General features: G+C 41.9%; 1 protein-coding gene across 1 annotated transcript; it reads left to right on the top strand.

Annotated features, from left to right (window-relative positions):
- The first annotated feature begins 14,135 nt into the window (after positions 1 to 14,135).
- LOC146577589 (protein NLRC3-like) lies at positions 14,136 to 16,259 on the top strand. The gene is made up of 2 exons (XM_085268326.1): positions 14,136 to 14,343; positions 14,485 to 16,259. The coding sequence occupies exons 1-2, from the start codon at positions 14,136 to 14,138 to the stop codon at positions 16,257 to 16,259; spliced, it is 1,983 nt and encodes a 660-aa protein (XP_085124452.1).
- The last annotated feature ends 4,598 nt before the right edge of the window (positions 16,260 to 20,857 follow it).

Below are 20,857 nucleotides of genomic sequence, written 5' to 3'. Positions count from 1 at the left end.
CAGGGTGAAAAACACAGTCTGCCAGTGGTGGCCTGATAATTCTGGTATTCTATGGCAAATGTCAATCATGCATGGTTCCAGTCAGTGAGTACAGGGCCTGCTAGAGGACATCAGGCCCTCAGGCCACCCTTATAAAATCTGTTTCTGATTGTTTTGTCAGATACAAGTACAGGTTACTGGTCTCTTCTCATACCAGTAGTGACACTGGTATGAGGAGGAAAAATATCAGTGTCCCCCACCTGTAAAACCATCCCATAATGACTGTAAAGAGTCTGTAGGATCTGGTCATGAAACAATCACAAATTAATATTTTTTAGAATAATTTCCAGAGTCATAACACACAGCCAGCAAAACATGGGAAGTAAATTCCAGGAAAATAATGAAACCTTGCATAAAATGCCAGTTAAAGTCCAAAACTCTGTGACCTGATCCCAACCACAGTGTGGGCTGTGGACTATGTGGAGGTTGAAGTGTGGACCCAGAAGCAGACGCGTGGAAACAAAAGTTTAACCAAAAGCGAACCGTTTATTCAAGGCTGGTGAGCAAAACAAAACAAAAGGCAGGAGCAAACTAAAGGAAAACTAACCAAGACTAAAGTGGGGAAACTAAACACTGGGAACATGGAAAACTTGGACATAACTGTCATGGTGGGGTACACCGGTGTTATGATGAAGTGGACCCAAGTGCAGACAGGGAAGGAGGCAGAACTAAGTTTTGAAAAAAAAGGCAAGCTGTTTATTTAGGCTATAAACGTGAATACAAAATGAAAGCATCATGAGCAGTGGCAAAAACTAAACTGAAACCAAACTAGGAAAACTAACTGACTGTGACAAAACTGTGATAACTTTGAATCAACTGTGATAAGACCTGAAGGGAGGCAACGCAGACGACCTGACACTGAATAAAGAAAGACAGAGGACTTAAATACAGACAGGAGGTGATCAGGGGAAGTGGAAACACACGGGGGAACAGCTGACTGAAATGAACATAATGATGCCATGGCTAAAGTGAAACTAAACAATGTAGGGACAATGAACAAAAGGAAAGTCACACAATATATACACAGAGGGATGATAAGGGAAGTGGAAACACATGAGGACACAGCAGGGACAAATTAGATGTGATGAGACAGGAGAAAGCAAAACTGAACACACTGAACACAGGACACGAGACTGTCCAAATAAAACAGGATACAAACTAAGAGACACGGCTCGACACACATGGACCGACATGGGGACACTGAATGAATCACAAGGAGGGGAAACATCAACAAAACACAATGATGTGACTATGGCGACTATGGAGGAAGACCAAATATAGACGGGAAATTATTTTTGATAAAAGTAATATTAATTTGACTAATGGACAGGCAGTGATAAACAGCAAACAAGCTGCTTCGCTTTACAGTCTTTGTTTTATCATCTGCAACTCCTGCAGTGTGAAACAGTCTTGGTATGTCAAACATAAAAACATTTTAGATACCGCTTCATCAGGTTACATATATATACCGTATTTCTTCATCAGAGAATCTATAATGTATTAAACTAAAAGTGTACACCTGGTTTAAAGAGTATTAACTAAATAAGAACGTGACAACTTTCAGTCATTAATGTAGCAGAGACAGAGTCTGACTAAAGGGACATCACAGTGAGACCTGTTTGATCTGCAGACACAGTCTCTCTCTACTAGGCAAGGCAAGGCAAGGCAAGTTTATTTGTATAGCACAATTCAACAACAAGGTGATTCAAAGTGCTTTACAGAGACATTAGAAACAAGAACAAATAAAAAGCATGATTTAAAAACACTAAGAGTGTGTTTGACTTTAACTTTCACACAAAATGATTCAGCTCCTCTAAACCCTCCAACAAACATTTACAAATGCTTAGAAACATTTTGTGTTTCTAATTACTGATGTTCCCCAGCCCCAGCATTCCCACAAATCTGTCTGTTTCCTTTTTTAAGTTTCACTGTCTGTCTTCTAAACTTCGCTGATGCAGCTGGTCGTCTTTGTGTGAATCTGCGTGTGAAGGTAATCGAATCAGTATGTATTTTTTTCTGATAATATCAGCTGTGTGCAGCTTCGCTCCAGCACAAACCATAGCATTGTTCATGATGACAGATATCAACGAGGTTGACTTGTAACACCGCAGTTATGTGAGCCGTCATTTGTAAGCCTCTTAAACTTTCTTGCACTTTTACACAAAGTTTTATGGTAGTGCTTCTTCTTCTTTGGGGATTTTTGTTCAACAGACTGAAAAAAGCTGTAATATATTTTTGAAATATATTTAAATTGGTATTTAAAGGACTATAGCATATTCTAATTAGATTTATGATACTGTGTTAAGACAGTAAAATTGTGCATGTGTGTGTTTGTGTGTCTGTCTGAATTTTGCTGGTACTGCACTGATTGATGATCGTTGATGATCCACCTGACTAGTATAAATTAGAGTTTTATATAACAGAACAAATTTGATATCTGTAAAAATATTTTTTAAATTCTTGCTTACTAGCTGACACTAAATTTCTAACTGATTCCTCTTCTGGGACACCCACACTGTGTGCAGTTTCATCTCAGCCCACTGTGTGATTGCACATTAAAGGACATTTCTCCCCAAATTCAATAAGCTCAGTGGATTATCATAACAGCGTATCAACAATTCATTTAAGAAATCCTTCTTAGTTGTTGTCATGAAAATCTCAGTGGATTCTTGATTTTGCTCGTCTACTCTACAGCCTGGATAGTTTCATTTCAAACTGCTGCCGTGTTTCTGCCAAATTAAAAAACAGTTCTACTCAAATTCAACAAGGTTCAGTTAATAAACAATGATTAACAAAAGATTTTGTTCATATTTCATTATATAATTCTGATCCATCAAAAATATTCCTTCTTAGAATAATCCTTTCTCTTATTGAAGATCGATTTATTTTTCTCATTTTGGTCATTCCTATTAACTCAGCCATTTCCTTAATCAATCCCACACCACCGCCCCCAAAACCATGGGAACACAGAGCAAGGAAAGCACAAAGTACACAAGAAGACGGGGACAATAAATACACACTGGATAATGAGACGAGAGGCAACGGGTGAGAGACATGATGCAGGAGAAAACTACAATAGTCACAGGAAGCAACAGTTAAAACAATAAAACAGGAAAACATGGAGAACAAGGCTTAAATTACATAGAGGAGAACAGACTGGACAGGGGAACATGAGATAGATAAATGCAGACGAGACTGAGACACTGATGGGAACAAATCATTAACCAAATGGGGGAAGTAAAACTCAAAGCTAAGTTCACAAGACACGAGACGATAAAAAAGAGGAAATGATACACAGAGACATACGCAGACATGTAGAAAACAGAAAGGAAAATATAAGTGAATGGGAAACATGACAGATGGGGAAATCAGACAATGACAGACAAACAGAGAGACAAGACAGACAAAGGGACATAACTGAAGTACAGAAAGGGATCACAAAAGCAGATATTTAGTGTTACAAAACCAAGAAGACAAACTACAATATGAAAACAGGGTACATGGGATATAGTAAATCCTAAAGCAAACTATTAACCATCCTTATATACAAAGATCCAAACTAAAACACAAAAGACTCTCGAAAACAAAAAGGCATCACAAAACCCTGAGGAAAAAAACAGCGATCCTCCATCAGCTTCCGCTTCTCCTTTTCAGGGTCGCGGGGGCGCTGGAGCCTATCCCAGCTGTCATAGGGCGAGAGGCGGGGTACACCCTGGACAGGTTGCCAATCTGTCGCAGGGCCAACACACAGGGATAGACAACGATTCGCACTCACATTCACTCGCACATTCACACCTAGTGGCAATTTGGATTATCCAACTAAATATCCCCACAAGCTGCATGTCTTTGGACGGTGGGAGGAAGCCGGAGTACCCGGAGAGAACAGCGATCCTAACAAATAATATTGCAGTGGTTGGAGATGAAACTTTGCGGACATGTAGTAAATGGACTGATTCTTATATAGTGCTTTTCTACTCTCCTGGAGTTCTCAAAGTGCTCTATACAACAGGCCTCATTCACACAAGCACTTCTAAACACAAGTGCAAACTAATCATCAGAGGGCAACTTGGGGTTAGTATCTTGCCCAAGGATATTTGGCATGCAGGCTGGGGAAGCCAAGGATCGAGCCACCAACCTTCCAATCAGCAGCTGATCTGCTCTACCACCTGAGCCACAGCCACCCACCCATCACAAGTGGGTGAGGCTGGTTCTGATATGGTGCTTTTCTACTCTGAGCATTCAAAGTGCTTCATACAAATGACTCATTCAAGGACTTTTCCTGTGCAGAAGAGTTTTCTATCTTGGGGTTAGTATCTCGTATCAAACAACCAACCTTCCAGTTATTTCGTGACCAGGGGCCTGTTCTTCGTACCTCGCTAAGTAAGTTAGCTGGATTTGATTGTTGACGATTTCGCGTGATCTTGGATCGTTCGGTTCCCCGAAGCTCATCCGGGACTTGCTGTCGTAGCAACAGAGCCGTAAGCGTAAACCTGCTCGGGAGCAGGTTTACTTTATGTAAACAGGATTAGATCGCGGCCACGCAGGTATGTCCGCTTCATTTATACGAAAGCAACAGCGATATTTCACCACTGTTTCACCATAAATAAATAACATCAATGTAACTAAAGATAATGCAGCACTTGATCCTTTTATTGATGTCACACAGATACATACAGGTCATTTCCTAAAAAAGGGAAATGTACTATTAACATTCTATTACATGTATGTGATTATTACAGATGTAATTCATATTTCAGAGTAGTAATTGTAAATTACTTCGTGTAATCAAGATGGGAGACCACGGCTATAAAAGCGAAGGTGGATTTGGGAAGTCTGTCGCAGCCATGTCCTGTCCGTATACGCGAGCCACCCATTGCGGAAGGTGCAAGATTGATAAGGAGAGTTTTCAGAATTCAGCGTATATTGCGGGACAGACAGGATCCTTTAGCTCAGCGCGACAGTGTGCTCATAGAGAGATATCGATTTTCCCGTGAGGGTATTATTCACTTAACCAACTTGTTGACGAGGGGGTGCAGGACCACCACCTGTCTTTTGTTGCTCTGCCCTTTTCTTGGTTGCTGTTATAAACAAACAAACAGAGTATTTCAGGTTCTCTTTCCAAGAGACTAAAAGCAATATAAGTGATAAATATTACCATTCTGTAGAATATTCTTATATTTCACTTTTACTTGTTCCCATGTTCTAGTGGGTCCTGTTGTGGCTCTAATGTGAAAGGGGATATAATATAACATATTATAATATAATGTAATATAATATTGGATAATATAGTGTGATATGAAATTACTTACGAGTTTAATTTGTCAGCAACTTTCTGCCAGCCCTCTCTCCTTGCTTTTGCAGCCTTTGCAGTGTTCCCTTGCGTTCTGATTAAACTCTGAAACTCCTGAAATCCCTCACTCAAGAGTTCTTGCTCTGCTGCCGAAAAATACCGAGCGCGCTCCTTCGACATTTTCGCCGACCAATCAAAGGGTTGCCGATCAATGTTTCTACTATCGATGCGTAGCCCCTGTTAAGCCACCCAGTGATCTCACATTACTTCATCCAGCTGTACTAATCGTCAACAGCAGGTGTGTTCGGAGAACCGGATTAGCGAGCTCACGGTTAGCGCGATGGTTTGGTCTTGGATGTAGTAAGTGACGTACGAAGAACGGGCCCCTGCTCTAACTCCTGAGCTACAGACAGAAGAGGAGTTTGTTAAGAATTTTATGACAACTGTCAAAGTTTTTTTTCTATTGTTTATTAAATGAATCTTATTAAATTTGAGTAGAACGCTCCTTTTATTTCTCTGAAACCTTGCAGCTTTTGGTGGTTAAACTGCAAATATATAGAGAAGGTAACCCAGAGGAAGAATGCACAGAGACTTTAAGGTCAGCTATCAAGAATCATTTTTACGCATTTTGATGCAATGTTATGATATTTGATGTTGAAATTGATTAGAAACGACTAATTTCATTTCTACAGAATTATGCAGTGTGGGTGTCCAAGAAGATGAATTCAGAATTTCATGTCAACTATCATATATGATTGAATACAGAACCTTCATACACCTACCTGAAACCATTTAAATGACATTATTGAGTTCCTTCAAAGTTTCTCCGTTTGAACAGAGTTGTTCTTTAATTTCTCGTGTCTCAAGCAGCAGTTTGAGGTGAAAATATGGATGCATGAAAGAGCAGCTGAGCCAAATGACAACTGAATTTCAACTATAAGAGATGATTTTCAGAAATATTTTACATTTTTTGAAGTTATTTTAGATTTGAATGAATCATGAATGAAGAAGCATACCAGAAAAATTAAGAAGAAAAGACAACTTGAGTGAAAAACAAATGACACTGTGGCTTAATTTCTGTTAACTTCCTGAAAATCATGTGTGTTGTTATGTGTGTGATCAGCAAAAAGGGATAAGAAGCAGCACTACCGTAAAACTTAGCGTTGAAGCTCAAGTTTGACAGATAACGGGTGGCAGGCGTGGCTCACACTTGACCACGGTGTTGGAGAAACTCTGAGCTCCGGGTCTTTATAATCACTCTGCGGAGCTCACAGAGACTGCAGGGAGGACAGGAGGACAGAGCAGACTTTGTGAATTATTTTTTTATCTTAGATGTAATATAAATTCAACACAGGCCTCTGAGGAAAAGGATCGTGCTACAAACTTTCGTTTCTCTTCCAACAGAAAGCAGAGGAGTGGAGTTACTCAGAGACTGACTGGATTAAACACACCAAAGGTTTATATTCCAGTTGGACCGTATCTCTTACCAAGGTCTGCACTACGTATCAGGATTTGATCTTATTCAGGTAATATCAGGGTTCTTACAGGGGTTTGTTCACAATAGTAACTTATGCAGCTATTTTTCAGTCTCACTGACCAAACTTTTTACAACATGCTGCATTTTTAATAGTAAACTTCTGTTCAGTGCTTTTCCTGTCACACACTCATACATGTGTTTTGTCTGCAGCAGCAGCTGTGTTGTTGTTAGCTTGTATTATCTGTTTAATCTCTTCAACATGGTTTTAGTTTTCTTTGTAAAGTCAGCAGCTCTGTCACTTTTCTCTGATTCCTCTTCTGCTCGACACTCAGCTGACACTCAGTTTCACTTCCACATTCATGAAGTTGTTGTCCAAGCGAATCACAGGCTCCATGATTGGTCAGCAGACTGTGTCCAGGCAGACAGGTTGGATAAGAATAACAGATTTATGTTTGATTACGCCCGTTTCCAATTCAGTTCCAGTCATTCCTGGCCCCAGGAGGTTGATGGGGGTGGGAGATGGGGGGCAGTGGGTTGTAAGCACAATGTAGATGAGGGGAGGCTTAATGTACTTAAACTTCCAGTCACAGTGAATCAGTGTGTGTCAGTGAATGCATCATGTGTGCTTCATGGCTCCATGTAGTGGACTGATAGTAGAAGTAGAGCAGCTGATGGCAGCTTCCTGTGCCTCACACTGCTGTCTGACTGCATTCAGCTGATATTTGGACAGCACACATGATGGAAAGGAGGATTTTGGTTTATGTGCACATGAATGATTTGTGTTTCCTCTGCAGGTGAAGGTAGAAAGTGTGTGTGAGCTGATGTGAATTGAGCAGCATGGATCAGTGTGAGGACAGAGAGGAGGGAGTCCCTCCCTCTAAAAGCACTCTGTGTGGGGAACATGAGAGCCAGACCAAAGCTCAGAGGTGAGATGACCATCTCTAACTGTCCATGACTCTTCTCCATGTCACAGCTCAGCACTCACATCACTGCTCCATCTTTATTCACACTCATACCTCTGTGTGTGTTGTTTTAAAGCCCAGAGCTGTGGGGCGTACCAGGCTCAGCTGGACATAACCCTGAAACTAATCCAGAGCCTGGACCTGAACCCAGCTGTGTTTCCTTAAAGAGCAACAGGTCGAAGGGTGCTGTTGTAAACTTTAACAAAAGACTGTTATGTGACAAAGAGTAAGCACATTATTTTTATGAGATTGTTCATCATGTCTTTAATTTAATATTTCCAGTTTTTCCTTCCTGTCTCATGAAGCTGTGACATTTATTGTTTTTCTTTTAGGATCAATAAGAGGCCAGAATCTCCTGGACCTGAACCCAGCTGTGTTTCCTTAAAGAGCAACGTGTCGAAGGGTATTGATATAGACTTTAAAGGCTGTTCTTCTGCTGCTGAGAGGTAATGTGTGTCTAGATGTTGTTCCTGACTCTGTATTTCTGAATAAATCCTCATGTTTAATATCAGCTCAGCTCTTTTTCACACATTTCTATGTTGGTATGTGAAGCGGTGTGTGTTGGAGTGTTTCCACAAACACAGCAGTCAGAGTGGAAAGAGTGGATGTTGTAGGAGGTGTTTGTGTAGTGAAGAGGCTGAGTGTCTGTAGGACTCCAGCTGCTCCAGCAGGTGTCTCCTTTGTGCTTTGCTTCAAACACAGTGTAGGGAGGAGCTTCCACTCAGGTGTTTCAGGTGTTGCTGGATGGAGGAGGACAAATAGTTTTTCCCTTCAGTGACACTTCAGCAGCTCAATGTTCTGGGAGATGTTTGTCTTTATGAAGGTTTATGGATTCTTGTTCTTACTTTGGTTAAACTGAGCAATACATTTTCCATCTAACATTTAAAGTAAATTTCCAGGTGAATAAAAGATCTGCAGCTGCAGCCTCTGTGATGTTTCACAGTCTGAAAGTAACAAATTCAACCAGAGTTCAAACAAAGGCTTAATATACGTGTGTGTTTGATATAATGCCAACAAGTACAAATAGGTGTTCTTACAGGTCTTAATCACAGAGGTCTGATAAGTCTGGTGACTTTCACACTCAGCAGTTTTGCTGCCTTTTATTTTATATTGGCCTTTTTAAAGCCCTTCAAAGTCTCCCACATTCATACAGAGCTTTTAACACCAAACTCCTTTACAGTCCTTCTCCTCTCACACACGATCACACGACTGATTTGTCTGCAGCAGCTGTGTTACTGCTAGTATTTTATTATGCGTGTAATCTCCTCATATTGTTCCTGTGGTTTAGTTTGACTTCCTTCTGCAAACTCAGCTGCTCTGTTGCTGATACACGTCTCCATGAATATGATTGATCAGATGCTGCCAACACCATGTGTTTCATGTGAGCGCTCAGCTGAAACCCTGGGTTGACTTATCGAGTTAATAACAAGCTTCACGTGACTGTGAATGCTAAAGTGAATCAGATAAAGGAAAGAGACCCTGCTAATGTTGGACTCACTTCTTAGTGTAGATCCCAGGAGGAAGTTCAACATAGCCATTCTTTGTGCTAGCTCGACCAAACCTGAGACCACAGTGCAGGATAATGATCATCATCTGTCTCTGTCAAGGACATTTAAAATCCACAAATAACAAACATAATTATATTTGATCATTAAAAATGATGATTAAACAAAGTGTCAAACATACTTAAGTAGAAGGACTGATGTTTGTGTTAAAATACCCTCTTAAAGCTGAAATACTGATTCAGCTTCTTTACTCAAGTAAAGGTAAAAGAGTACAGGCTCTGAAATGTACTCACAGTATTAAAGTAAAAACGCCATCTTTGAAGGAAATTTCTGCCAGTTTTTGTGCAAAGTTACCTGAATTTCTACCTCCAACATTAATATGAGAAAATTATCTGAACTTTTATTCTAATGAATTTAATCAGCTTGAACATTTTGTAGCACAAAAGTAGAAAAAACCCAAAGGGAATCAAAAATAGCTCCGTTTGCTGTTGCCTGCATTGTAGAAGGGCGGCTTTGCCTCAACACCTAAACAGGAAAATGAGTTTAGTCAAGTATTAAAGTGGGATTGAAGAGGTGAGGAAACCAGAGATCAGGTGTTGTGGTGCAGCATTAAGATAAGATGGGGCCTGATTATTTAAGACCTTATATGCAGTGTTGGGTAAGTTACTTTAAAATAGTAACTTAATTACATTACTAGTTACTTCTCTCAAAAGTAACTCAGTTACTTCAAGTTACTCGTTATTTTCAAAGTAACTAGTTACTAGGGAAAGTAACTTTGGTTTTACTCAGAATTCTCTTGTTAATGTGTTGCTTCCATAACTTTGCCAGTCTTCTAGCTTGCTTACTTGCCACAGTGCACTGTGCCACCTACCAATAGAAAGGAAAAGATAATGTGCATATTTCCACGAGAGAAATCCCACGCCTGGACCGTCATTGACTGCTGCCATGATTCTAGCCTACGTCACAGCGTCATGTGCGCCTTTTACATCCAACACAAAAACTGCAGTCGTGGTGCTTTGATTGTACTCAGAACTTGGAAATTCTGCCTTCTGAATAGGAAGATGTAGGTAACACCAGACTGCAGATGAGCTGCATACAGGGCTGGACTGGGACAGAAAATTGGTCTGGGGATTTTGACTAGAGACCGGCCCACCATTATAGGAAAAACATAAAGCCTTTGAATGAAAACAAACGCTGTTGTGACAGTGATGTACACTGTTTTGATGGTATATATGCATCAATCTATCAATCGTTTGTTGTAAGATTCAGATAATTATTTTTTAAAAGCTAGACATTTTAAATGAGAATAAGAAAGAAAAGTATTTCCTTGTGCCCACCTCTCCCTGTTAATGCCCTACATGCCCCCCTGGCAACACTTTGCTAGATCCGCACCTGCACAGTTACCAGCTGTCAGCTACCTAAAAAAGGATCCTGGTGTTATTTGTCTCTCACAAACAGTTCATAACTTCCCTTCAACTCATTCATGTCACCTAAAAGGTAAACCTGTTTCTCCATCACCTGTTCAGCTCTGATGATCCAGTAAGGGCGTCTCCTGGTTTCATCTTCATGTTTCCCTCTCACCAGATAACCAAACCGATATCATGACCAGCAGCTTTACAGCTGTGGCTCCATCAAACATCAGCTGATACTAGAAATTAATATTAAATAAATTCTAACAACAGCTGATCAAGCTTAAAAGTGCTGCTGTTGTTTACCGCGACATCCGCTGGTTTCCTCTTTCTGGCGCAAAGTGAGCGATAAACAAACAAGAGAGCCGATCAGCTGATCATTGATCAGTTTTCATGATTGAAGTAGAAACGGGAGAGGGAGGGGGGAGAATGAGAGAAGAAGAGGCAGCTGTGCAGCAAAGACACAGAGTAACTCCAGCTTTGTGCCTTTTTCATTGTAGCTGAATTACGGGACAAACTGATCCTTTTCACCTCAATAAGAAACGCGTAATATTTTCTCTGAATACCAGACGGGACGGTTGGCAACTCTAATAACTTATGAACAAAATAAAGTTCAACATCATTAACTTCATAGCACCACCCAGCTGTATAGAAACTCCGTCATGCTAGCTAGCACGCAGTACGGAAAAAGTCAGAATAACGAAAATAAACTCCACCTAAACTTGGTTCATATCTGACCCAGAGAGACTGCAGGTCATAACTTCTTACCTGAAGTTCAGTTCACACTTGGACCGGCGGCAGCCGCCTCGGGTCTCTTTTCCTTCTGCGTCCCCTTTCCTTCATCCACCTGCTGGCCTCCACCACTTGCTAATGTTACTGAATCTGTGGAAGCTCCGCGATAGCCACCACACGAAGTAACGAGTAACGACCCTATCTAAATCTCAGTAATGACTAACGCGTTCCTGATTTTGGCATAATAACTAGTTACCGTGCTCGTTACCACAATAATAACGTAGTTACTGTAACGCGTTACTTAACTCATTCACTGCCAGCCATTGGCAGTGAATGAGTTAAACCCATTGACTCATGCACTGCAATTGACGGCTATAGATGTCAATGGCAGTGAATGAGTTAATAACGCGTTAGTCCCAACACTGCTTGTATGTGAGGAGCAGGATTTTGAATTCTGGATTTAACAGGAAGTCAATGAAGGGAAGCCAAAACAGGAGAAATCTGCTCTCTCTTTCTAGTCCCTGTCAGGACTCTTGCTGCAGCATTTTGGATCAGCTGAAGGCTTTTCAGGGAGTTTTTAGGACATCCTGATAATAATGAATTACAGTCGTCCAGCCTGGAAGTAATAAATGCATGAACTAGTTTTTCAGCGTCACTCTTTTTAGCATTTTTTAACAACAAGCTTCTATCTATTAGGGCTCTTGTCTCGCCGACTGCTGCCTCAGATCCGAGTCTTTCTCCTGTGTGCTCAGCTGTCTTAGAGCAGTTTGATCCCATCTCCCTTAATGACTTGACTGCAGTAGTTTGTAACCTAAGATCATCACACTGCCCCTCTGATTGTCTCCCCCCAACTACTCTTTCAAGGATTGTCAGGTTGGAGATTGGCCTATAATTAGCTAAGACAGCTGGGTCTAGGGATGCTTTTTAAGTAAAGGTTTAACTACAGCCAGCTAGGGATGGGTACCGTTTAGATTTGAAAACCTGCTAAATCAGAATCAGTTGCTGATGACGGCTTTTTTCTTTTCCATCAATCACGTATAATCTTAACTCAAAGTGAACATAGACTTGATTGAAGTAACTCAGATCAGCCAATTCAAAATGCTAATTCAATCAACTCTGAGTTCATGGCTAGACTCAGTTTGTTGGCCCTGCACCTTAAAACTATTCCCTGTTTGTCTCTCGTGTTTTTTGGATATTGTTTTCACATCTTATGTCACGGCTAGCGGGGCGAGCCATGTTGAATTTAATAAAGGACCCAAGATGCCAACACTGCTGTGAAGTGAGTGAGCTTTATTGAAACGGTGAAGTGCAGTGGAGATGGCCTGTGCAGAAGCTAAGATAACCTCTACTGAAAAACTAAAAAACTAACCTGAAACCTTAAACGGAGACACGGGGAGACAACACAGACGAACCAGCAACAAGCAGGAGAAAACAAAGGGCTCATATACACAAAAGAGCCATCAGGGAATGAGAAAAGGGAGACACAGCAGGATTCATTGGACATAACCAGACAAGGGGAAGCAAAAGTAGACACACTAACGTAGGACATGGCACTGTCAAAATAAAACAGGAAGTGAACACAGAGACACAATACTAACACAGTACAGAGGGAACACAGAAACCAAAACCTCAGAACTAGAAAATCTTAATCAGAAAGAAATTGTAACAAAAGACAATAACAATCAAAACAAAACCACTGAGTCCACAGACTCGGGACATACATCGGCTCAAACTGTGGTCATAAATATTTTGTACTTGTAAATCAGACTGTGTAGTTGTGAACTGAGTTTTGTAACATTGTGAAACAAAATATCTGGAAAGTTCATGTTTTTGCGTTCATTGATTTGTGTGTGTAAAAATGTAAAAATGTAATAAATGTAAGAAACATTAGAACTACTTTTGCTGACACAAAGTTTGGCGAGTTGTCACTTTAAACCAGTCACTGATATAAAGAGAGCACCTTGTTCCAGGACATCTGAGCATGGAGGGAAAGCTTTATGCAGGAGATGGTAAGAGCTGTTGGGACTAAAGAAACTGAGCAGAAAACTACAGACATCTGGAAACTGAGTTGTTAATTCTCAGTGGGATCAGCAGGACTAGCAAAGCTCCACCATGACAGTCATCTGATTGACTGAACCCATCCAAACATCACTTCATGGACCTTTAGCTTGTGTCTGTGTGTGGACAGACATAACATGAGCTAATTATACATTACTCCTCCACAGAGTGGACCAGCAGAGAGCAGAGGTTTCCACTGGTCAGTCTGCACAGCAGCATCAAACACACCTGGACTCTGTGGTTATGGTTTGTAGTACTACGTTTACATTTGTTCTTTTCAGTCACCTCTATGCTGCACTTTGTGGACCAGAGGATTGTCAGTGTGTCCAACATAAGTCAGAGTTTGGGCTCCATGATTTCAGTCAGATTGGGGTGACTGTAGCTCAGGAGGGGAGCAGGTCAGCTACTAGTTAGGTTTGTGAATCAAACCCTGGCTGGCAAATGTACTGGGTAACGTACTAAACCCAAGCTGCCCTCTGATGCATCCATCAGAGTGTGAAAGAAAGTATTTAAGCATAGAACAATGTGCTTGGTTGAATGAGGCATGTTGTATAAATGCTTTGTGTGCACACAGTATCAAAGAGAGCTATATAAGAACCAGTCCATTTACCACTGGGTAATTCATATAGTCTTCTTTTCCAGCGGCTGGAGGACAACATCACCATGTTTGTGAAGAACGAGCTGAAGAAGATCCAGAAGCTTCTGAGTCCAGATCACCCAGAAACTTTAAAGAGCCAGATGGAGGATGAGGAGATGTTTGAAGGAGAGGATGAAGATGAAAGAAAGAGCTGCAGAGAAGCATTTCTGAAGATCACACTCCACTTCTTGAGGAGACTTAAGCAGCATGAGATGGCTGACCATCTGCAGAGCAGTAAGAGAATTTCTCTAAAGACTGAATATTGATCTTTCCTAATAGCTCAAGAAATGGAACAATAGACAATCATCCTTTCAGGGTACTGAAAGGCTATGATATTTATTATATAATATTTTTTTCTGAATTTCTTACCTTCAGAAATATTTGCTCCACTCTGTAAACGAGAACTTAAAGCCCAACTGAAGAAGAAGTTCCAGTGTGTGTTTGAGGGCATCGCTAAAGCAGGAAGCCCAACCCTCCTGAACCAGATCTACACAGAGCTCTACATCACAGAGGGAGGGACTGCAGAGGTCAATGATGAACATGAGGTCAGACAGATTGAAACAGCATCCAGGAAACCAGACAGACCAGAAACAACAATCAGACAAGAAGACATCTTTAAAGCCTCACCAGGAAGAGACGAACCAATCAGAACAGTGCTGACAAAGGGAGTGGCTGGCATTGGGAAAACAGTCTTAACACAGAAATACAGCCTGGACTGGGCTGAAGACAAAGCCAACCAGGACATCCAGTTCATATTTCCATTCACTTTCAGAGAGCTGAATGTGCTGAAAGAGGAAAAGTTCAGCTTGGTGGAACTTGTTCATCACTTCTTTAATCAAACTAACGAATCAGGAATCTGCAGGCTTGAAGACTTCCAGGTTGTGTTCATACTTGATGGTCTGGATGAGTGTCGACTTAATTTGGACTTCAAGAAAACTAAAATCCTGACTGAAACAAGAAAGTCCACCTCATTGGATGAGCTGCTGACAAACCTCATCAGAGGGAACCTGCTCCCTTCTGCTCGCCTTTGGATAACAACACGACCTGCAGCAGCCAATCAGATCCCTCCTCAGTGTGTCGACATGGTGACAGAGGTCAGAGGGTTCACTGACCCACAGAAGGAGGAGTACTTCAGGAAGAGATTCAGAGATGAGGAGCAGGCCAGCAGGATCATCTCCCACATCAAGAAAGCTCGAAGCCTCCACATCATGTGTCACATCCCAGTCTTCTGCTGGATCACTGCTACAGTTCTGGAGGATGTGCTGGAAACCAGAGAGGGAGCAGAGCTGCCCAACACCCTGACTGAGATGTACATCCACTTCCTGGTGGTTCAGGCCAAAGTCAAGAGGATCAAATATGATGGAGGAGCTGAGACAGATCCACACTGGAGTCCAGAGAGCAGGAAGATGATTGAGTCACTGGGAAAACTGGCTTTTGATCAGCTGCAGAAAGGAAACCTGATCTTCTATGAACCAGACCTGACAGAGTGTGGCATCGATATCAGAGCAGCCTCAGTGTACTCAGGAGTGTTCACACAGATCTTTAAAGAGGAGAAACAACTGTACCAGAACAAGGTGTTCTGCTTTGTTCATCTCAGTGTTCAGGAGTTTCTGGCTGCTCTTCATGTCCACCTGACCTTCATCAACTCTGGACTCAATCTGCTGGAAGAACAACAAACAAGCTCTCAGACAGAGAAATACTTCTACCAGTGTGCTGTGGACAAGGCCTTACAGAGCCCCAATGGACACCTGGACTTGTTCCTTCGTTTTCTCTTGGGTCTGAAGACTAATCAAACTCGTTTGCAAGGCCTGATGACACAAACAGGAAGTAGCTCAAAGACCAATCAAGAAGCAGTTCAGTACATCAAGAAGAAGCTCAGTGAGAATCTGTCTGCAGAGAAAAGCATCAATCTGTTTCACTGTCTGAATGAACTGAATGATCGTTCTCTAGTGGAGGAGATCCAACAGTCCCTGAGATCAGGAAGTCTCTCCACAGATAAACTGTCTCCTGCTCAGTGGTCAGCTCTGGTCTTCATCTTACTGTCATCAGAAAAAGATCTGGATGTGTTTGACCTGAATAAATACTTTGCTTCAGAGGAGGCTCTTCTGAGGCTGCTGCCAGTGGTCAAAGCCTCTAAAAAAGCTCTGTAAGTTATAAAGTTTTTATTATTTAATTTGGTTGGTATGTTATGGAAAACACACTGCCATGAACTTCTGTTTTGTTTTTGTCAAAATCACTGTAATATAATCACTGTACCTTTATATACACGTGACTTGTATTAATGCTGCTGCCCTCTTGTGGCTAAAGTGTAATTATGTTATTGTTATTAGGGAGGATTTGAGAGTAAGGCTACGTTCACACTGCAGGCGAAAGCGCATCAAATCCGATTTTTCTGACCTTTATAAATCTGACTTTTTTGACCCTATGCGACCCATATCCGATCATGCTATGACAGTGTGAACGTCGCGAATCCGATATTTTCAAATCCGACCTGGGTCACTTTCGTATGTGGTACTGAATCCGATACATATCCGATGTTTTAGAAAGCGACTGCTGTTTGAACGGTCATGTCGCATTAAATCCGTCTTTTATGTCACCAACACAAGACAGACGCCAATTATCAGCGCCCGATAAGACATCGCGAACGCTTCCTGGCCATCCCGTGTAGATGTCAGTGAAACTGTTGGGAAGACAACGTTGGAGAAACGTGAACATTTTATTTGTACTGTATAATCTGCAGATTCTGACAGAAATCTGCAGCTATCCTTTGAAGCACCGCTCCTCTAAAACAGCAATAAGGATCATTATTAGGTTATCTACATTATTATGTAAATAACAAAATAACTTAAAGCAAAAATTGGGAAACGTAAAGTCCGAAGTCTTTATATTAAGGGTCATCTGTCAAACAATATTCTTTGCTCTGGGTCTAAACAGAGCGCGTTGTGTGTGAAGTCTTCTTTTGCGCATGCAAATGCACAAATGCGTCCTTCATTTCCCCGAATTTGAAGGATTCGTCGGGTGTGTCCTTCGTGGCCCACCATATCCCAGAATTCATAGCGCGGCCCAGCCAAATTTCAGCTGCCAACAATGGCGGCTGCTACTAAGTTTTCAAATTACTCTTATTAATCTTTCTGGGTCACAAAATAAACTTTTAACATATTTTCAGGCGAGAAAGTAGCTGTGTAAACTTCAAATATCTGCTTGGTTTATCAAGACATCGCATATTTGCAAAAGTGTGCCGACGTTTTCGGAGACGTCTGTTCCCCACCCGCTCGCTAGCAAGCCGGGGGGTTCAATGGTCACTCCAGCCGGCGAGAGCAGCGGACGCCCGGCTTCATCGTTTTCAGACCCCGCTCTTTGGCTAGTCAGGTGAAACACGATATATAAGTCACTCGGATAACTTAAAAATGTAATTGTTTGCCTTTTTTCTGTGTTTTATTTGTTCCGGAGTAAATCGGTTTGGCTGAGATCAAAGTTCCTCCGGGATTTTCACACAGCTGAATAAACATTAAACAGGAAACTGATTAAACAGAAGTGTGAGACGGTCGAGAATTTATGCCAGTGTCCTGTTATATTTTAGATAGCAAGGAGCAGACGGCCGAGTTTATTAAACTCCACCGAGACAGCAGTGACGCAAATCTGAAGGCTAGACCGTCCCATTTCACAGCCTCGCACTTCCAGCCTTTTCGGTCTTTGAAGGACCCGGCCCACGTAGACCGCGAATACCGGGTCCTCCGAAGGATGCAGCCGACGTTTTGGGACACAGCTAGTGTGCGATGTTCTTTCAGTGTTGCACTTTGTAGACGGTCCCTGAGCACTGGTCTCACAGCCAGCTGCACATAGAGACCAGTGTTGTTAGTCCAGGTCAGAAGATGACTTGTTGGAATGAAAATGAGCTTGTAGTTTGTCTGCTTTAATAATGTGACTGGAAAAAGGTGTTGGACTTCAAATATGTCCATTTCTTTCACACTTCACCTTTAAAAGTGAAGCCTTGTGGTTCCTGGAAGGAAAAACACGACTTTTTCAAGTCTTTGTCCTGTTTTTATGATAAATGTAGGACTTTAATGTGAAACATTCAGAGTTTTTTCTCTTGTTGTGTTTGTTTGAAGCTGCTTCCTGTTGGCTTCAGCTGTTTGGAGTTTCCATTTTCTAAACTTCTACATTCTGAACCTTCTTCAGCTCTGAACAGATGATGAAACACTGAATGATTTCAAGCTCACACTTTGTCTAATAAACTTACATCTTTCATTCTTTATACAGATTGAGGAGCTGTGGTTTGTCAGAGATCAGCTGTGATTATCTGGCAGCAGCACTGAAGTCCAACCCCTCCCATCTGAGAGAGCTGGACCTGTACGACAACAACTTGCAGGATTCAGGAGTGAAGCATCTGTGTGGTTTCCTGGAGAGTCCAGGATGTGGACTTGAAACTCTGAGGTCAGTCAGCATGTTTTAGTTGTGCTGAGATGAATATGATGTGAAAGTTGTGCTGACACTAAACTGCAGACATCAGGCTGATATTATACTGATCCACACTGAGGATCTTCATGGTAAAGTCTGTTTTCTTCTTCTCTGGTTTAGTCCATTGACTGCAGCAGAACAATGTTCACATTTCAAACCTTCAAAGAAGAAGAAAAATCCTCCACTGGATAATTCACTGTGAAACTCTCCAACTCTTCATTCCACCTTAAAGTCTGTCTGACACTGAAATCCAAAGCAAAATGTGCGTTTGCTTTACAGACAGCAGTCCAACACAAACATACACACATCATCCAAAACACAGTCCAACATCCAAATCTCCTCCACTGCCAGCATGAATGATGGGAAAGAGAAGGAGGAACACTCTGACATTCAGGGTTAGAATGAGTTTCATGAAGCAGACTGTGAAGATCAAAGCTGCATTAGAAAGCTTACATGAATGAATGAGTGGACAGAAGTGGACAGAGATCATCTGAAGCACTTCAAAGGCTTTAAATCAGCACATTTCTCTTTATTCTTTATCAACTCTGTTAGTTTCTCTCAGTTTTCTGTGGAATGAAGCTAACAGCAGGCTAATAAGATGCTGACCAACCAGGGATCAGCTTACAGGTAGAATACAGCTGCTGGATGGGATTAGCATGTCATAGCTATCTACCAAACTGCTAACTGGGGGATTTCAGGCCATCTATGGATCATTTTTGCTAACTGTTTATTCAGCTTAGGCTCACAGGGCTGCAGCCTGTGCCCTAGCTGTCATAGGGCAAGAGGCGTGGTCCACCTGCACAGGTGAGCAGTCCATCACAGGGCCAACAGAGAGAGACAGAGAAGCACTCTCTCACATCCACACCTACAGCCAATTTAGAAGCACCAATGAACCTAAGCAGCATTTCATTGGACTGTGGGAGAACATCCAACCTCCACAGAAAGGCCAACAAGCTTCAACCTACAACCTTCTTGCTTTAAGGCACTAGTGCGAACCACTTTTCCCCATTTCAGCCCAAATCCTGCATCTTCCTGTTTCTGACTCCAGGCCAGCTCCACTAACACTTTCTCATCAGACACTGCCACCTAGTGGAGGAAGTCTTAGTTCCATTTGAAGCTTCAGATTACAGTTAGTTCCTTTACAAAGAGGTGGAGGTGGTGGGGCCACAGCACCATCATCACTGAGTGCCATAGGACACTTAACCTTTGTTTCCATATGCTGGGAACTCCCTGTTGTTCCAAGGAGGACTGGAAAATGTGTGAAAATCTCCCAGTCAGTTCCTCACAGCACACTTCAATCATTTCCCTCCCACAGCATCAGGACCAGGGCTTTTTCTCTCTTTGGTCCCACTAAGAGATTTCCACACAAACACCTCATCAGTGGGACTCTCAGAGCTACCAGCCCTTTGCTACAATCACAAAGCTCTTCATTGAAATCAATGATATCAATGCTGGAATCAAATGAGTCCAAGTCTTCTGCTGATTCAGCATCACATTCATCTTTGCTCCTTGTTCTGCATCCCCACCATGGACTTCATTCCTTTCCAAGCCAGCCTTGAGTGTCCTTTATTCAGCTCATCCTCTGCTTTACTTTTACACCTGATTTTAGCTGCTTTATCTCTCTTTCAACAAGTTTCTGTGCCTCAATCTTTTTCTTCTCTCCCTCATAACAAGACAGCTTCTTCTGCCTGAGAACATGTTGGAGTGATTTACTAATCCAGGGCTGCTTATTGGGGAAAATACTTCCTGTTTCCAAAGTAATCCCCATTTTTCCCAGAAAGAAATGTAAGTAGAAATCGATGATCTAAGTGAGAACATGAGCCTTTAACAATAGCAGCAAAATATCTCTCCAATCTCAATACTCCCTCTCTCGACCTCTGGAACACCAGAGGTCACAATACATTGTGTTGGGTCACTCCTCGGCCCACTCAGCTGCTTCCATGTCCATCCATGGTATCATGGACATCGGGGTCACCACTCCCGCTCTGACCCTCTCTAGCCGTCCTCTGGCTCAGCAAATCAGACAACCTCATGTCATCTAAGTGGTCCAGTAATAAACACCAGCTCCCCCTCGAGAACACTCCATGCGTAAGATTAGGTTTTTTCTGCGTCCCTCTCTTGTGGTCCATCATGCCTCGGGCCTCCAGGATCCTCACCCCCCTGTGGTCGCCGAGATCTTGTGTAAAGCAAACCAAACACCTTTTCCTGCACCTCCCTAACTTATCATCTTTGGGACTCTTTAATCAAAAGCCTGATCCTAATTATCTTCTTGACTTATTGACTTGTATTT

This window comes from Mchenga conophoros, linkage group LG3 (genome assembly GCF_057382185.1).
Source record: "Mchenga conophoros isolate Kocher_MC1m ecotype Shallow Benthic linkage group LG3, M_conophoros_male_GT1.1, whole genome shotgun sequence".
NCBI classification, from domain to species: Eukaryota; Metazoa; Chordata; class Actinopteri; order Cichliformes; family Cichlidae; genus Mchenga; species Mchenga conophoros.
Note: the sequence above shows the minus strand (reverse complement) of the source record. Positions and strands in the feature narration are given on the sequence as shown.